This window comes from Bufo bufo, chromosome 3 (genome assembly GCF_905171765.1).
Source record: "Bufo bufo chromosome 3, aBufBuf1.1, whole genome shotgun sequence".
Taxonomy (NCBI): Eukaryota; Metazoa; Chordata; class Amphibia; order Anura; family Bufonidae; genus Bufo; species Bufo bufo.
Genome location: NC_053391.1, coordinates 160,636,445 through 160,655,967, shown reverse-complemented (window position 1 = coordinate 160,655,967; position 19,523 = coordinate 160,636,445). Strand labels below are relative to the sequence as shown.

Below are 19,523 nucleotides of genomic sequence, written 5' to 3'. Positions count from 1 at the left end.
CCAAAGTGGGAAGTTGCAGAAGGTGCATTCAATTACGTCAAAGGACGCACCAGACTTGGTTGAGTGGCTCACTCAGCCTTCCGCTTATGCACCTTCCTCATCCTCTCTATCTGCACCCTCTTCACTCTCTGCTGTGTGCACCACCAAAAGACACCACCACCAACACCAACACCACCATATACCCTCCGCCTGAGTCACAGGAATTATTTTCCGATCCATCACAAGACATTTCCGATGCGCAGCCATTCTTGGCATCGGATCAGGAAGAGGAGGTAGCAACAGCCGCCACTCAGCACTCTGACGACAGTACCCAGATTAGCCCAAGGAGGTTGGTCCCCGCTGTTGCTGCCTACTCCGAGATCTCTAATGTTAGTGGTGGGGAAGGTAATGTGGATGATGACGTGTCTATGGACATAACATGGGTGCCCACAAGAGAGGAAGAGGAGGGGAGTTCAGAGGGAGAGATGGACCAGCAGATAGGTAGGAGAAGCAGGCCGAACTTACATTGCACAGGAGGAACATACCAGACTGCTAATGTATCTGGAGCGAGCCATCAACCATGTACGGTCACATATGGCGCTCTCAGGACGCCGGCACATGGCTACGCAGTGTGGGCTTTTTTTAATGTGTCAGCTGCTGACAATAGTGTTGCCATCTGTAGCCTTTGCAGTCAACGCATAAGTCGCGGTAAGCCCAACACTCACCTAGGGACGACTGCCTTAAGAAGGCACCTGGCCTCCCATCACCGAGCCCAGTGGGAGCAATGCCGTCAGAACCCACAAAGCCACACTCCAGGCTCTCACCGTCCAGCCTCTTTTCCTTCTCATCTCTCCTCACAATTGTCCTCCACTCCACCTTCCATCATGCCGTCCTCACTTTTGTCAGGAAAAAGGCAGGCTTCCGTGGCAAAAATGTTTGAGCGTAAAAAAATGATGATGCCGGATAACCCTCTTGCCCAACAGTTGACTGCTGGCTTGTCGGAACTGATAGCCCGCCAACTACTGTCATATAAACTTGTGGACTCGGAGGCCTTTTGAAAATTTGTGGCCATTGGAACACCACAATGGAAGGTCCTAGGAAGGAAATATTTCTCGCAGAAGGGCATCCCAGAGCTAAATGTATCTCTGGCACACACGTGGTCTAGCAAACACGGGCATTGAAGGTATATAACTTTGACTGCCCACTGGGTGAACCTTCTGACGGCCGTCAAGCATGTAACCCGTGGCACCCGTGTAGATTTGGTTTTACCGCCACCAATTGCATGCAGGCCTGCCTCTTCTTCTCCTCCTCCTACTCCATCCTCCCTCTCCTCCTCGGCTGACTCCTCCTTTTTTGCTGCTACCGTCTCTTCCGTTGCGCCGCCCAAAATCCCCAGAACCTATTCGACAAGCCAGGTGAGACGTTTCCATGCTGTGCTGCGTCTGTTGTGCCTGGAAGCCAAGAGCCACACCGGTCCTGCACTCCTTTCAGCTTTGCATTCACAGGCAGATCAGTGGCTAACACCGCTCAATTTGACAGTTGGTAAAGTGGTGAGCGACAACGGTGCCAATCTGCTGAGCGCACTGAAACAGGGCAAAATTACACACGTGCCGTGCATGGCACACGTCCTGAACTTAGTCGTGCAGCGATTCATTGTCAAATACCCTGGGGTCCAGGACGTCTTGCGGCAGGCCAGGAAAATCTCGGGCCATTTTAGAAGATCTTACACGGCCATGGCTCGCCTTGCTGACATTCAGCGGCGACACAACCTGCCCGTCAGATGTCTTATTTGTGACTGCCGGACACAATGGAACTCAACATTGTATATGCTTGATAGGCTGCTCCAGCAGAAACGTGCAGTTAACGACTACCTGTATGAACTCTGCGGCAGGACATGTTCTGGGGAGCTTGTTTTTTTCCCACCGCGCCAGTGGCTGCTCATGTGCGATGCATGCAGATTTCTGCGGCCATTTGATGAGATCACCAAACTGGCCAGTCGCAAGTGACATTGTACCTTCTTTCTGGAGCGTGCATTGCGTCGTGTCATTGATCAAGCCATCGAGGAGCAGGAGCAGGAAGATGAGGAAGTAGCAATGCTGGATGAATTTCCAGGGGGGGCTACTCCATCTGAGACAAGTCAACAACAAGAGTCTGAAGAGGAGTCAGAGGAGGATGGTGCCAGGGCGGATGAGGAGGAGCATGAAGAGTATGGTTTAAACCTTTCTGGGATCCCTGGTGTTGTCCGTGGATGGGGGGAGGAGAACGAGGACGACATTATCCTGGATGATGAGCAGGAGCCCGACTACTACACCGCTTCCAGTTTAGTGAAAATGGGGGCCTTCATGCTCCAGTGTTTTAAGAGGGACACCCGTATTAAAAGCATAAAGGGCAAGGACCAGTACTGGGTGGCAACGTACTTAGACCCCCGGTACAAACAAAAAATGGTGGAAATGTTACCACCATCACAGAGGGCTGTTAGAATGCAGCACTTCCAGGCCTTGCTTAGAGAAATGCTGCATTCTGCTTTTTTGGGCACTGGCAGAGGAATTGCCACTCACAGAGAAACAGTTGCGGGTACCAATCCAACAGCACCTGCAAGAAGAGGGAGGTTTGAAGATGTGTTGGTCACTTCTGATATGAGATCATTCTTTCAGCCGACCTATCGACAGCTGTCCTCCGGATCCAGCATCAGGGAACGCCTAGATCGACAGGTGTCTGACTACATCGGGTTAACGGACGATCTGGACGCTCTGAGAAGAGATGAACCCCTGGACTACTGGGTGGGCAGGCTTGACCTCTGGCCAGAGCTTGCACTATTTGCAATGGAACTGTTGGCTTGCCCCTCGTCAAGTGTCATGTCCGAAAGGACATTCAGCGCAGCAGGGGGGATCGTGACTGATAAGCGCACTCACCTAGCTCACGACAGTGTTGACTACCTTACATTTCTAAAAATGAATGAGGCATGGATCTCGGAGGAATTCAACACATGTGACCAGTAGACCATGTTTGATTCAAATTCCTCATGACAGCCCATATCCGCCACCACCCATAACAATTACATTAAATACAGCGGCATAAAAGGCCTTTTATGTCCGTTGAATGCCTAATTTTTGGGGCCTGTAATGGCCGACACTTATTTATCCTGTGAATGCCTAATGTACCACCATCCACAGAATAAAAAATGCTTTTCTGTCAGATGAACGCCTGTTGGCTAATTTTTGGGGCCTGTAATGGCCGACACTTATTTATCCTGTGAATGCCTAATGTACCACTGGGATATCATAGGATGAGCTACTTCTCTACACCAGAGTCGGCTACTTCTTAATCACATCACTTACACAATAGAACAAAGGGACAAATAAACACATTCATTGGGAGTCTCAGTGCAGAGTTAACCCTTATTGCGTTTATGGATTCATACCATGCAACTTTAATGGGGAATAGGAAAGATGTGGCCTATAAACTCAACCAAAAAATCATGGTTTATAGTTCCCTCTAACCCAAATAGGTCAGAGTGGGGGTCTCCATAGTCCTGGGTCCATAGCCCGTAGGAAGGAGGCTAGACCTCAGGCTTCTACTGCAGACACAGCGATGGTTCAGTCCGTCACTTGTCTAGCACAAAGCCAACACATCACATCACCCAAAGAGCACCATCCCCACAATGAAACATGGAGGTGGAAGCATCATGCTGTGGGGATGTTTTTCAGCAGCTGGGACTGGGAAACTGGTCAGAGTTGAGGGAAACATGGACATGGATATTCTTGAGCAAAACCTGTCCCACTCTGTGTGTTATCTGAGGCTAGGATGGAGGTTCACCTTCCAGCAGGACAATGACCCCAAACACACTGCTAAAGCAACACTTGAGTGGTTTAAGGGTAAACATATAAATGTGTTGGAATGGCCTAGTCAAAGCCCAGATCTCAGTCCAATAGAAAATCTGTGGTCAGACTTAAAGATTGCTGTTCACAAGCGCAAACCATCCAATTGGAAGGAGCAGAATCAGTATTGCAAGGAGGAATGGGCAAAAATCCCAGTAGTAAGATGTGGCAACTGCTCATAGAGACTTAACCAAAGCGATTTGAAGCTGTGATTGACGCAAAAGGTGGCTCTACAAAGTATTGACTTTAGAGGGTGAATAGTTATGCACATTGACCTTTTCTGTTATTTTGTCCTATTTTTTGTATGCTTTACAATTAACCAATTTAAAAAAAGGTCTAAGTTGTGGGCATGTTCTACAATTACATGATTGAAATCCTCAAACAATTCATGTTAATTCCAGGGGGTGAGGCAACAAAAAAAACAACGAAGTCAAGGGGGGGTGAATACTTTTGCTCAGCACTGTATACATTACAGAGTGTTGGGAAAACATACAAAAGTTATTTACGCATGTACCTGGGCATTTTTCGTCCCGGATTCTTTTTATAAACTGGGGATGTCTTCTCTTCATGTCTGACCATTTTTTTATAATGGCCAGACGGCGGTGTTTTACACCCGTTTGGCTCCAGATTTCATAGGTCAGCTCCCGCACAATTCTCTGCTTCCCGGCGTGGGACCCGGTGCGGTCATATCCACGTCCCAACATCCGCTGCAAGAGAAAAATGCAAGCATATAATCCCAATTTTTAACAATAATAGTATTGAAAATAATTAACTCATATAAACTGCAAAAAGTATTTAATGCTTTGAGGTGGAAATATTGGATTTAGGCCGCCTGCACACGGGCGTGTTTTTTCAAAACTACGGACCGTACAAACCCGTCCTGCAGAGTGGACAAGGGCACGGGTCATTGGTTGCTATGACGTGCGCTTCCGGCCACAACAGCTGTACTGTGATACACTTGTATGATCTATACAAGTGTATTAATGTACAGCAGTGGCGGCAAGAAGCGCACGGCGTTATAGCGAGTTAGCAACCAATGACGCCGTGTGCTCGTCCACTCTGTAGGACGGCAGGCCGGGTTTGTACGGTCCGTAATTCTGAAAAAACACGCCCATGTGCATGCGGCCTTACTGTTACAGTTAGAAGATGGGATTGTATTGCGACTGTATGTGGGTGGGGTCTGAGCTATCAGATATTTTCTAGCTAAGCAGAGATGTACCTGTCTAGTGAAGTGACGGTACGGTATGGGGTATACAGCTGGTTCGCCCCCCCGTGATGCACCCTGGGTAACTCTAAATGACAATGTCAAAAGTGTAGAAGCAAGGGGTGATGTCAATGGGAATAATTATCACGATGAACCATCACCCATCACATAAAAAAAGGAAAAGAAATTAAAAGTGGTGAGCGCCACTCCGTTAGTGAATACAATATAATAAATAAATATTCGTGCACTTGGACGGTAATATGTTGAAACACCCAATAACGCTAGCAAGAAGATGTTATCACTATTGTTATTAAAAAACCGTTTGGTAAATCTAAAATGAATTAAAAATTGGTAATTATTATATTAAGATAATAAACAGATAAAAAGTAAATCATTCACTCACTTCACTGGGGGGGGGGGGGGGGGGTCGTCAGGATAAGCACATGACACTGGGACCTAAGGAACCCCCCAGGCCAGGATCGCTGGTAGAATAGTAGTGACAGACGGCAGCACCACAGGAGGGCTTCAGGTCAAACACTTTATTCGGTATAATATATGGCTCAACACGTTTCGGGGACATAAGTTCCCCTTCCTCAGGAGCAAATGTAGAATATACAGTTACAAAATTCATACATATTTATACATGTTCAAATCCAAAAGACAATGGCTTTTTTTCGCGCCACTTTATGCCTGAAACGGAAGTGACGTCAGATGCGTTCCACGCTGGAACGCATAGGTATTTTCTATGTATTATATAATTAAATAAATAAATACTAAGATGATGCCATAAGTCTGGTGGTCAATGTATATTAACTAGAGGTGCCACTGTTTAAAAATGGTTAAGGGGAATCATTATACCAGCTTAAGAGTTTTCCCATTGTATCTATATACTGCTTCCGGTTGTTGATGGAACGCTCCTCCGTCACTTCTGGTTTTCGGTGGAACGCATGAGCGCTCACCCGGATCGGAAGTGGAAGGTCGGAAAGTATGCTCTGCTGGTCCTGTGGAACGCATAAGCGCTCGCCCGGACCAGAAGTGGGAGGCAGCAAGGAATGCTCAGCTGACTGTAGAGCATACCGCTGCCTATCAGATAGATATAGCCAGGTCTGGCCCCTCAAGAGGAGAAGTAAATAATTGTTATATGCTTTTACCACTTATCAGCCATTAGAAAAAGTATGTGTATATATATATATATATATATATATATATATAAAAAGATATAAAAATAGATATACATACATATATATAAAAAAAGATATACATACATATATAAAAAAAACACAGTGAATCACATCTGATTATAGATCAAATAGTGCAACATAAAGCACATGAACATGTATGAATGTGGGCACACTTAAAGTAAAATACACATCTACATTAAAAACTATGTATATAGAAGAATGTACAGGGTGGGCCATTTATATGGATACACCTTAATAAAATGGGAATGGTTGGTGATATTAACTTCCTGTTTGTGGCACATTAGTATATGTGAGGGGGGAAACTTTTCAAGATAGGTGGTGACCATGGCGGCCATTTTGAAGTCTGCCATTTTGAATCCAACTTTTGTTTTTTCAATAGCAAGAGGGTCAGTTGACACATCAAACTTATTGGGAATTTCACAAGAAAAACAATGGTGTGCTTGGTTTTAACGTAACTTTATTCTTTCATGAGTTATTTACAAGTCTCTGACCACTTACAAAATGTGTTCAATGTGCTGCCCATTATGTTGGATTGTCAATGCAACCCTTTTCTCCCACTCTTCACACACTGATAGCAACACCGCAGGAGAAATGCTAGCACAGGCTTCCAGTATCCGTAGTTTCAGGTGCTGCACATCTCGTATCATCTGAAGGCAATCGTCTATGCTGTGAAGATACGAGATGTGCAGCACCTGAAACTACGGATACTGGAAGCCTGTGCTAGCATTTCTCCTGCGGTGTTGCTATCAGTGTGTGAAGAGTGGGAGAAGAGGGTTGCATTGACAATCCAACACAATGGGCAGCACATTGAACACATTTCATAAGTGGTCAGAAACTTGTAAATAACTGATGAAAGAATAAAGTTACGTTAAAACCAAGCACACCATTGTTTTTCTTGTGAAATTCCCAATAAGTTTGATGTGTTACATGACCCTCTTCCTATTGAAAAAACAAAAGTTGGATTCAAAATGGTCGACTTCAAAATGGCCGCCATGGTCACCACCCATCTTGAAAAGTTTCCCCCCTCACATATACTAATGTGCCACAAACCGGAAGTTAATATCACCAACCATTCCCATTTTATTAAGGTGTATCCATATAAATGGCCCACCCTGTATATAAATGTATAATCACACAAAATATCATATATAATATAAAAATACAGACATATATAAAAAAATATATAATTTATAATACATAATTAAATAGAGAAACATACATATTAAAAAACTGATAAAATTCATATATGTAGTACTAATGGTAATAAGGAGTAATGAACTCAATGAAATATAATAGATAAAATAAAAAATAAATAAATCAATAATAAATTATTTTTTTTTTTACTAGAAAATAATGTATATGGAGGCATAATGGGTATAGATACATTGAAGATGCAATGCAAAAATCTCCATATGTTTGGAACTATAGTAGTAAATTCCGTTATAAAAAGAATCCCATGAATATACACATACAGTGGAGGAAATAATTATTTGACCCCTCACTGATTTTGTAAGTTTGTCCAATGACAAAGAAATGAAAAGTCTCAGAACAGTATCATTTCAATGGTAGGTTTATTGTAACAGTGGCAGATAGCACATCAAAAGGAAAATCGAAAAAATAACTTTAAATAAAAGATAGCAACTGATTTGCATTTCATTGAGTGAAATAAGTATTTGAACCCTCTAACAAAAAAAGACTTAATACTTGGTGGAAAAACCCTTGTTTGCAAGCACAGAGGTCAAACGTTTCTTGTAATTGATGACCAAGTTTGCGCACATTTTAGGAGGAATATTGGTCCACTCCTCTTTGCAGATCATCTCTAAATCCCTAAGGTTTCGAGGCTGTCTCTGTGCAACTCTGAGCTTGAGCTCCCTCCATAGGTTTTCGATTGGATTAAGGTCCGGAGACTGACTAGGCCACTCCATGACCTTAATGTGCTTCTTCTTGAGCCACTCCTTTGTTGCCTTTGCTGTATGTTTTGGGTCATTGTCGTGCTGGAACACCCATCCACGACCCATTTTCAGTTTCCTGGCAGAGGGAAGGAGGTTGTCGCTCAGGATTTCACGATACATGGCTCCGTCCATTTTCCCGTTAATGCGAATAAGTTGTCCTGTGCCCTTAGCAGAAAAACACCCCCAAAGCAAAATGTTTCCACCCCCATGCTTGACGGTGGGGACGGTGTTTTGGGGGTCATAGGCAGCATTTTTCTTCCTCCAAACACAGCGAGTTGAGTTAATGCCAAAGAGCTCTATTTTGGTCTCATCAGACCACAGCACCTTCTCCCAGTCACTCTCTGAATCATTCAGGTGTTCATTGGCAAACTTCAGACGGGCCTGCACATGTGCCTTCCTGAGCAGGGGGACCTTGCGAGCCCTGCAGGATTTTAATCCATTGCGGTGTAATGTGTTTCCAATGGTTTTCTTGGTGACTGTGGTCCCTGCTAATTTGAGGTCATTAACTAACTCCTCCCGTGTAGTTCTAGGATGCTTTTTCACCTTTCTCAGAACCATTGACACCCCACGAGGTGAGATCTTGCGTGGAGCCCCAGAGCGAGGTCGATTGATGGTCATTTTGTGCTCCTTCCATTTTCGAACAATCGCACCAACAGTTGTCACCTTCTCTCCCAGCTTCTTGCTAATGGTTTTGTAGCCCATTCCAGCCTTGTGCAGGTCTACAATTTTGTCTCTGACATCCTTGGACAGCTCTTTGGTCTTTCCCATGTTGGAGAGTTTGGAGTCTGCTTGATTGATTGATTCTGTGGACAGGTGTCTTTTATACAGGTGACTAGTTAAGACAGGTGTCCTTAATGAGGGTGACTAATTGAGTAGAAGTGTCTAACCACTCTGTGGGAGCCAGAACTCTTAATGGTTGATAGGGGTTCAAATACTTATTTCACTCAATGAAATGCAAATCAGTTGCTATCTTTTATTTAAAGTTATTTTTTCGATTTTCCTTTTGATGTGCTATCTGCCACTGTTACAATAAACCTACCATTGAAATGATACTGTTCTGAGACTTTTCATTTCTTTGTCATTGGCCAAACTTACAAAATCAGTGAGGGGTCAAATAATTATTTCCTCCACTGTATGTACCTCTGTGCCTGTATACCCAGTGGATTCTTTTTATAACGGAATTTACTACTATAATTCCAAACATATGGAGATTTTTGCATTGCATCTTCAATGTATCTATTCCCATTATGCCTCCATATATATTCTTTTCTAGTAATATTTATTATTTTTATTATTTATTTTTTTATTTTTTATTTTATCCATTATATTTCATTGAGTTCATTACTCCTTATTACCATTAGTATTACCATATATGAATTTTATCAGTTTAGTCAATTTTTGAATATGTATGTTTCTCTATTTAATTATGTAATTTATTTAAAAAAAAAATTTTTTTATATATATGTCTGTATTTTTAGATTATATATGATATTTTTGTGTAATTATACATTTATATACATTCTTCTATATACATGATTTTTAATGTAGATGTGTATTTTACTTTAAGTGTGCCCACATTGATACATGTTCATGTGCTTTATGTTGCACTATTTGATCTATAATCAGATGTGATTCACTGTGTTTTTTTTATATATGTATGTATATGTTTTTTTATATATATGTATGTATATCTATTTTTATATCTTTATATATATATATATATATATATATATATATATACTTTTTCTAATGGCCGATATATATTTTTATTAAAAAAACAAGTGGTAAAAGCATATAACAATCATTTACTTCTCCTCTTGAGGGGCCAGACCTGGCTATATCTATCTGATAGGCAGCTGTATGCTCTACAGTCAGCTGAGCATTCCTTGCTGCCTCCCACTTTTGGTCCGGGTGAGCGCTTACGCGTTCCACAGGACCAGCAGAGCATACTTTCCGACCTTCCACTTCCGGTTCGGGTGAGCGCTCATGCGTTCCACCGAAAACCGGAAGTGACGGAGGAGCGTTCCATCAACAACCGGAAGCAGTATATAGATACAATGGGAAAACTCTTAAGCTGGTATAATGATCCCCCTTAACCATTTTAACACAGTGGCACCTCTAGTTAATATACATTGACCACCAGACTTATGGCATCATCTTAGTATTTATTTATTTAATTATATAATACATAGAAAATACCTATGCGTTCCAGCGTGGAACGCATCTGACGTCACTTCCGGTTCCGGCATTAAGTGGCGCGAAAAAACGCCATTTTCTATTGGATTTGAACATGTATAAATATGTATGAATTTTGTAACTGTATATTCTACATTTGCTCCTGAGGAAGGGGAACTTATGTCCCCGAAACGCGTTGAGCCATATATTATACCGAATAAAGTGTTTGACCTGAAGCCCTCCTGTGGTGCTGCCGTCTGTCACTACTATTCTACCTGCGATCCTGGCCGGGGGGGTTCCTTAGGTCCCAGTTGTCATGTGCTTATCCTGACGACCACCCCCCCAGTGAAGTGAGTGAATGATTTACTTTTTATCTCTTTATTATCTTAATATAATAATTACCAATTTTGAATTCATTTTAGATTTACCAAATGTTTTTTTAATAACAATAGTGATAACATCTTCTTGCTAGCATTATTGGGTGTTTCAACATATTACCATCCAAGTGCACGAATATTTATTTATTATATTGTATTCACTAACGGAGTGGCGCTCACCACTTTTCATTTCTTTTCCTTTTTTTATGTGATGGGTGATGGTTCATGGTGATAATTATTCCCATTGACATCTCCCCTTGCTTCTACACTTTTGACATTGCCACTTGAGAGTGTTCTGGGTCTCTCTGAACACTATATATAGAGCTGCCTTCCAGTACTTCGCTGTCCTCTACTCTTTTAAACATCTAGTCCTTACCCCTGTTGGTGCCCAGCTTTATTTCATACTGTGGTGGGATTCATTGATCCCTCTAGGTTTGAAGTAACTTCCGATATTTTCTTTCTTTTTATTGCTATTATTAACTCTAAATGAACCAGCAAATACTGACGGTCTGACAAAGAAAGCTTCTCCTGAGTCCTGACCAACAGGACACAAATTATAATCTATAGACTCTGTGTGTGTGTGTGCGGTATTTAGTGTGTGTCTGTGTGTTTGGTATATAGTGTGAGTGTGCGGTATATAGTGTGTGTGGTATATAGTGTGTGTGTGTACGATATATAGTGTGTGTGCGGTATATAGTGTGTGTGCGGTATATAGTGTGTGTGCGGTATATAGTGTGTGTGTGCGGTATATAGTGTGTGTGTGCGGTATATAGTGTGTGTGCGGTATATAGTGTGTGTGCGGTATATAGTGTGTGTGCGGTATATAGTGTGTGTGCGGTATATAGTGTGTGTACGGTATATAGTGTGTGTGCGGTATATAGTGTGTGTGTGTGTGCGGTATATAGTGTGTGTGTGTGTGTGAGGTATATAGTGTGTGTGTGTGCAGAATATAGTGTGTGTGTGTGCAGAATATAGTGTGTGTGTGCAGAATATAGTGTGCGGCATGACAATAGATGTGCAATGTGCATGTTAAATCTATTTCTCTGCTGTCCATACAAATATGCTACTAACATAGTGGGTCTGATGTCACAGGAATACTTAAAAAATCAATAATATCTAGTGAGACCTTATAAAATGTGAAGTTTTGTGCACTTAAGAAAAATTTGATTCGCAGAAGGTTGCACTGGCTATTTTTTTATAACACTCTTTATGCATATAAAGCGATTGTTCAGACATGCAGGTGAAATGTAATCAAATAAACTACTTTAATGTAAGATTACTTAGTCACCAGGAGTTCTTCCTCTTCGTCGCTGAACTTCGTTCCAACCATCCCATCCATCTAATTGCTAGTCGGTGCAAACCAGTTGCTGTAGGCCACGCCTTCCTAGCGCATGTGCTCTTGCGATTAATATTATGCCGAAATTTCGCAGATTAAAAAAGAATGCTTGTCGATCGCAAATTCGCTTAATACTTCTGGTATGTCAGTGTCCATGTTGTGGGACTATGTGTGCGCATCTACTAAAGTCTAGTATTTTGTGGCTGCAAATATGACCTGGAGGTTTTTCATGTTCGCCTGCCATTAAAATGAATGGGACCCGGTTCGCGAACATTTGAGCGAGTTCGAGCGATCGCGTTCGCGAACCGTCCCATCAGATGCTCGTCCATCACAAGTGCAGATGTCTATGGATCCCCAGCCAGTGCCAAGTTTTCAAGCACAACATCCACGCCAACCGCTTCATCCGAGCCCCTGTATTTGCAGAAACGGGAACATAGTTTCCAGTAGCCCTATCATGGTCAATCACAACCATACCACCCACAAGGTCATATGGGTGCGCAACCAGGCCATGTGCCTGGCCATTTCACCAGGGACTTGTTAGATTTATAATTTGTTTGTTCTACATTAAACTATTTTTTAAGTGCTAAAACATAGGACACATTTTATTTGTTTTACATTAAAAAAAAATAGGCATGAAAATATGCTTGGATTTTATTTCATTCATGTTCACATTTGTCTACTATACATTACTTTAATTCAAATTAAATAGTCGAACACAGTTATAGATGGAAATACTCTTTTCCTTATTTTTCTTCTTTTTTTTTTGCTTTGTATGTGAAATATTGTGCTGCCATACCTGTTTTTGTTTTCTACCTGCATGTTAGCTTTATGGATATGCATCTGCGACTATGAATGTGCTAGTCTAAATTTTCTTGTAGTATGTACATATTGAAAGCAGTAGTCAAAATTCAGAACATAATGGCATGTTACCTTATTCAAACTGCATGCCCATACACTCATGGTACCTTGGACAGTGCCTTCAAGTGTCAGTTCTTAGCGAGTTGTTCAGGGATGGGCGACCTGCGGTAACACATCTGCTGTCAAACTACAACTCTACACAGGCTCTGCTAAGGAATAATAGCTATGTCTGTATATAATCTTCATTTGGGATAATTAATAGGTGTATGTTAAACGTGAAGTATCTTTTTCACATCAATCGTCTGTGTTAGACATGGCTTGAAAAACCATGAGTCATATTATTACATATGGCAACTCTTCTGAACCAACAGGTTAAACACGCTCTATAAAACCAAGTATGCCTCACTTTGACCTCTGCTTTACCATATCACAAGTAGATATATAACTCAGAAATGAATAATCTCATTGAGGCAGCATACAGCTTAGTCTTCACAGACCATCAAGCAGCCAAGCACAGCACAGAGAGGTCTCCACAAAGTGTAAGTAACAGATATTTGTTGTATAAATAGAATACAGACATAGACTATATACACTACATAGACACACATAGAATATATACTACATACTTCACAATCTATGCTGAAGAAAACAAAGTCAATAAACTGGTTCAGTAGCATTCAGAAAATCTTTTTAAGGGTGATATCTTAGACTTTGCATATAACTATAATTCAATATTACAATAACTAATCAGAAATTCTGCTCCACAGAAGCGTCATTAGGTCAAAGCTTGAGCCCCGGATGTTTTGTCCAGTGCCCCGAATGTTATGTTGGCCTGGTAGCATTTTTTTTGGCTTCACGGGGTGGGGGCATGGCTTCACGGGGGCGTGGTACAGTGGGCTTGTGCCCCGGATGTTTTCAGAACCTAGCAACTCCCCTGCTGCTCCACAAACATTAACTTTGTATCTACTTACAGCAGGAATATCAGCAACCCTCCTGAACTCCAACTGGGGTGAAACTACAATTTCCAGCATGTAAACTTGCTTGGTTAATCTCATAACTCCCACAATAGTGATTGGAGCATGCTGAGAGTTGTAGTTTCACAACAGCTGGGGTGTCAGAGGTTGCTGACCCTTGACTTGCAGTATTTCTATTGTTGTTCTTGTAACTATATACTGTTATATGGACCGGATAGAAGTTCAGTTATCAAATATTCTGGATTAGTGTGTGTACATGGTATATATGTGTGCATATTATTTGATAATAAATTCACTTCTATTTAATTGCCATTCTTTTTTTTTCCTTTTCAGGCTTCACATGGCCAATTTACCCTTTTTCATTTTGGTCCTCGGCCTATGTCCAATTGAAGCCACTGTCCGAAAGCCAAGCATATTATTGCTTTTGGCTGATGACCTTGGAATTGGGGATGTTGGCTGTTACGGGAATGATACTATAAGGTAACTGATTGTTGAGATACGTTGGTTTCTTATTTGACATTTAATTATGGAAAACTCATAGAGCAGATGCATAATTAAATATACATAGGTTGCAAATATAGGAATAAAACAAACACAGATTCAGAGACCCTTCCCTTTATTCACTGGTACGATTTACTGAGGTTGCAGGTGGTTGACAACAGTTGCCTTCATCATCTACTCTCACATTTCACATTAACATAAGACTGCGGGCCCCAAAAAATAAATATAGATTACCCAAAAAATCTACATTACATTAGTACAGTAACATACAGGGTCATACAGCGCCACATACCTCTTACATCAAGTGACTTCTCTTCTCTGATGTAGATATTCTCTTTCCTCTTCTTTTCCTGTTAGACCAGACCACCATGGTGACTTCTTTCAGCCGCGCCTCGTCTCTGCAGAGTTTAACAAATAGACATCTTACTTTCCTACTTTTCAATCATCCTCCCACCTTCTCAACACCCCATCCTGCCACCCCCAATACTGTGTCCACTGTGCTCCCCAATACTTTTCTGCAGCAACAGTCCCCATGAAAATGCTGGTACCACACAGATAGTGCGCCCCTTTATATTGTGTGCTAGTACAAAAAATTCTCTTCCTATCAGAACAGACCCCCATATAAAACCCTAAATGAGATCCCCCATCTCAGACCAAACCCACTTTAGACCTCTATGTCAGACCTCATATAAGATACCAGTTTTAAACCTCAGATCAGACCCCCATTAGACCTCCATGTAAGACCCCAACCCAATATCAGACCTCAGATAAGACCCCCATTAGACTTCCAGACCCCCATATCATACCTCAGACCAGACCCCATATCATACCTCAGACCAGACCCCCATTAGACCTCCAGACTCCCACTAGACCTCCAGACCCCATTAGACCTCCATACCCTATTAGACCTTCAGACCCCCATATCTGACCCGCATAAGACCTCCAGACCCCCAGTCAGACCTTTAGACCCCCCCAATCAGACCCCCATTAGACCTTCAGACCGCCCAGTCAGACCCCCATTAGACCTCCAGAGTCCCCAGTCAAACCTCCAGACCCCCAATCAGACCCCCATTTGACCTCCAGACCCCCAATCAGACCCCATTAGACCTCCAGACCCCAATCAGACCCCATTAGACCTCCAGACCCCCAATCAGACCCCCCAGTCAGACCTCCAGACCCCCCAGTCAGACCTCCAGACCCCCCAGTCAGACCTCCAGACTCCCAATCAGACCCACATTAGACCTCCAGACCCCACAGTCCGACCTCCAGACTCCCCAGTCAGACCTCCAGACCCCCCCATTAGACCACTCCAGACACCCTAGTCAGACCTCCAAACCTCTGCAGTCAGACCTCCAGACCCCCCAGTCAGACCTCCAGATCCCCCATAGACCACTCCAGACCCCCATTAGACCTCCATATCAGACCTCAGATCAGACTGTAAAATAATAAAGTAACTTACATCTTCTGTCGCCACTCTACCTGTCCTGGCTGTCTTCTCTTCTCAGGGCCCAAACTGCACTGCAGTCACCTGACCTCCTGCAGCATCAGGTCAGAGTGCGCTCTGTACGTCCTGACGCTGCAGGTAGCCAGGACACAGCAGTGTGGGCCCTGAGAAGAGCGAGCAGGAGGAAGGGTAAGTACTGTACAGCGCTCACAGCGCTTCCCTCCCCCTCCTCCTGCAGACTAGTGAGCTCTTCCATTATGGAAGCACTCACTAGTATTCCCTTTATAAGATGCACTACTGCATCTTATAAAGGGAAAAGCAATGAGTGCTTCCATCTGAATTGATGGAAGCGCTCATTGCTTCTGTTCTTGCACCGCCCTGAGAGCTGGCAACTGGGGCGGACCGCCTTCCCCGGGCACGCCACTGATGGGAGGAAATCCGAGTATACAGAGGAAACCCACACAAACATGAGGAGAACATACCAATTCCATACAGATGTTAACCTTGGATAGATTTAAACTCATGACCCCACTGAGCCTCTGTGATCCTTATGGTGGCTCCATGGAACAATCTCTCATACTGTATTCAGGCTTTATGGGTGAAGCCTCCTTGTCCTTCTCTCTCTCCGATCCCTGTTTAAATTCTTGTCTGTGACCACAATGAGCCTGTAAGGAGGAAGGACTCTGTGGTCTCTGAAGCAGAAAGTGATGACATTTCAATGACAGATGCAGATAGGAGATAATAATTTTAGATCTATTTAATAGTTTAATAATTTGATTGTGTTAATTAAAGTTTTCATGACATTTCAGGACTCCAAACATTGATAGACTGGCCAGAGAAGGTGTGAAACTGACTCAACACATTTCTGCAGCCAGTACATGTACCCCAAGTAGAGCAGCGTTTTTGACTGGCCGGTATCCTATCAGAACAGGTAATAAATACATAATTGTTGATTGAAGGTAACCTAAAAAAGGAAAATTGTACGAGGAGTCGTCACAGCTAGAGTTGAGCGGACACCTGGATGTTCGGGTTCGACGGGTTCGGCCGAACTTCACGAAAAAGTTCGAGTTCGGGACCTGAACTTGACCCCGAACCCAAACCCCATTGAAGTTTTGAGCACTAAAATGGCTGTAAAAATTTAATGGAAAGAGCTAGAGGGCTGCAAATGGCATCAAAATGTGGTTAAGATCATGGCAAGTGCTCTCCAAACAAATGTGGATAGGGAAATTACTTTAAATAACATAAAATACGTAAAAATAAAACATAATAATCTTGATCTAGGAGGAGGTCCATATTAAGTAGGCGGTGGATGTGGCTGTGTAGGTGGAAGCGGCGGTGGAGGAGGAGGTAGCCTACACTGCTTTTTGGTTTAAAATTTATTTTTATTTTTTTAAATTAGGGTACACCCCAAAACATTTGGAAATATAACCTGTGATAACCCCAAAACACACGTTGAGACAATACACTGGCTGCAGGGCAGGCCAGCACATCCAAGGCGTAAAGGGCAAGCTTAGGCCATGTGCCCAATTTGGAGACCCAAAAGTTGCAGGGGGCAGAACCATCAGTCAGTTCGCGTAGGCGTGTGCAAACATATTGCCCCACCATGTCGCACGTCCCCGTGATGTTCACGATCCAATTGGATATCTGCTCTATCAACTTTCAATGTCCTTTTCTGAGCCTATCATGTTGATCACAGTTATCGGCGAATCAGGGTTTCAGGCCGAAGAGGGAGCCTGAGAAAGGAATACCACATCCAAGGGAGGTCAATGGATGAAATCTGATCGGGTGGAAATGTGGGACAAGTTATCGAAGCAGAAACATGCAAGGAAGGCAGCAGGCGCGCGGCAATTACCCACACCCGTCTCGGGGAGATAGTGACGATAAATAACAATACAGGACTCTAATATGCCCTGTTATTGGAATGATTAATTAAAAAATACAGGGAATGTCACTGCAGTATTTTTGATTAGGAAACGTTAGACAGGAGAAGCCCTGCTGCCTGTAACGACCGACGACACGCACAGGGAGGAAAACAGGGAAAGCCCTGCCCAAGGGAGAGGGAAAGGTGGTGACCCCTAACTCACCTTGCGGCTGGCACCTGACTGCCCTGACGTCCCTAGACGGGTTCCTCACCCGTGCGGCGATCGCGTGCCTAAACCCTGGCTTTCCCTAATATGAGCCCTGGATAGTGAACAGGCCGGTGGGATCGCTAGTCCACACCACTATCACTAAGAGGGAAACACCAGGGAGAGGACAGACAAAACATACAAACACATACACCCAGGTGGGCGACCACAATAAACCAAAAAGGTCCAACAGGGATCTGGAGGGTAGCGTACTGGACCAACTACCAGCGAACGCAGCAACACAGCTCCAGAAGGTCAGAATAGATGTCCAGGCAGGAAGCTCTATCTCTGGCAACCAGAGAAGTGTGAGAGAGAAATATAAGGAGGTCTGGGAGTGCTGGACAAGGAACAGCTGAGGAGAAGGAGCTACGGATCCCTGAGTGAGCCAAAAGGGTTTGCTAAGCAAACCCAGAAAGCTACCATAAGGAAAACAGCCCTATCTTAAATAGAGCGTGCAGCCAACCGCTGCGACTTCCTGACCCCGGGTATAACGGAGTCAGGCGTGGTCCTCGACACCCTCGTGACAGTACCCCCCTCTCTACGAGGGGCCTCCGGACACTCAGGACCAGGTCTCCCAGGATGAGAGGCATGAAAAACCCGAACTAACCTGTCAGCGTTTACCTCAGACGCAGGAACCCACATTCTTTCCTCGGGACCGTAACCTCTCCAATGCACCAGATATTGAAGAGAGCGGCGGACCCAACGAGAATTAACAATTTTGGATATCTGAAATTCTAGGTTACCATCCACGACAACAGGAGGGGGTGGCAGCGGTGATGGTTCTAGAGGTGGAACATATTTTTTGAGTAACGACTTATGAAAAACATTATGAATTTTAAAAGTCTGAGGTAACTCCAGGCGAAAAGCCACGGGGTTGATGATGGCTACAATTTTGTAAGGGCCAATAAACCTAGGACCCAGTTTCCAAGAGGGAACCTTCAATTTAATATTCCTAGTAGACAACCACACATAGTCATTCACTCCTAGGTCCGGACCTGGCGACCGTCTCTTATCAGCCATGCATTTGTATTTACCTCCCATATTTTTCAAGTTAGCTTGCACCTTCTGCCATACCGATGAAAGAGATGACGAAAACCGTTCCTCTTCGGGAACCCCAGAAGACCCCCCCTCTTTGAAAGTACAGAATTGGGGATGAAAACCATATGCACCAAGAAATGGTGACTTGCCAGTGGATTCCTGACGACGATTATTTATGGCAAACTCAGCTAACGGTAAATATGATGACCACAACTCTTGGTTTTCAGACACAAAACATCTTAGATATGTCTCAAGGTTTTGGTTGGTACGCTCAGTCTGTCCATTCGACTGAGGATGGAAAGCAGAGGAAAAGGACAAGTGTACCCCCAAACGAGAACAAAAAGCTTTCCAAAATTTAGAAATAAACTGGGTACCCCGATCCGAAACAACATCGGAGGGGACCCCGTGAAGCTTCACGATTTCACTGACGAATACCTGAGCAAGAGTCTTAGCATTAGGTAGTGCGGGTAACGCAATGA

At 43.4% G+C, this 19,523-nt stretch overlaps 1 protein-coding gene and 1 long non-coding RNA gene across 3 annotated transcripts in view; one reads left to right on the top strand and one right to left on the bottom strand.

Annotated features, from left to right (window-relative positions):
- Positions 1-13,501, bottom strand: part of LOC120994876 — a 48,040-nt gene extending 34,539 nt beyond the window's left edge. Inside the window, exon 1 of the long non-coding RNA XR_005777490.1 lies at positions 13,459-13,501. This is a non-coding gene — a long non-coding RNA (uncharacterized LOC120994876). The remainder of the gene's footprint in view (positions 1-13,458) is intronic.
- LOC120994875 (arylsulfatase H-like) overlaps positions 1-19,523 on the top strand; it is a 140,748-nt gene that overhangs the window by 19,151 nt on the left and 102,074 nt on the right. For both annotated transcript variants that reach the window (XM_040423746.1, XM_040423747.1), the window contains exons 2-3: positions 14,269-14,415; positions 16,690-16,811. In XM_040423746.1, coding sequence (XP_040279680.1) covers positions 14,269-14,415; positions 16,690-16,811 — 269 coding nt within the window. The remainder of the gene's footprint in view (positions 1-14,268; positions 14,416-16,689; positions 16,812-19,523) is intronic.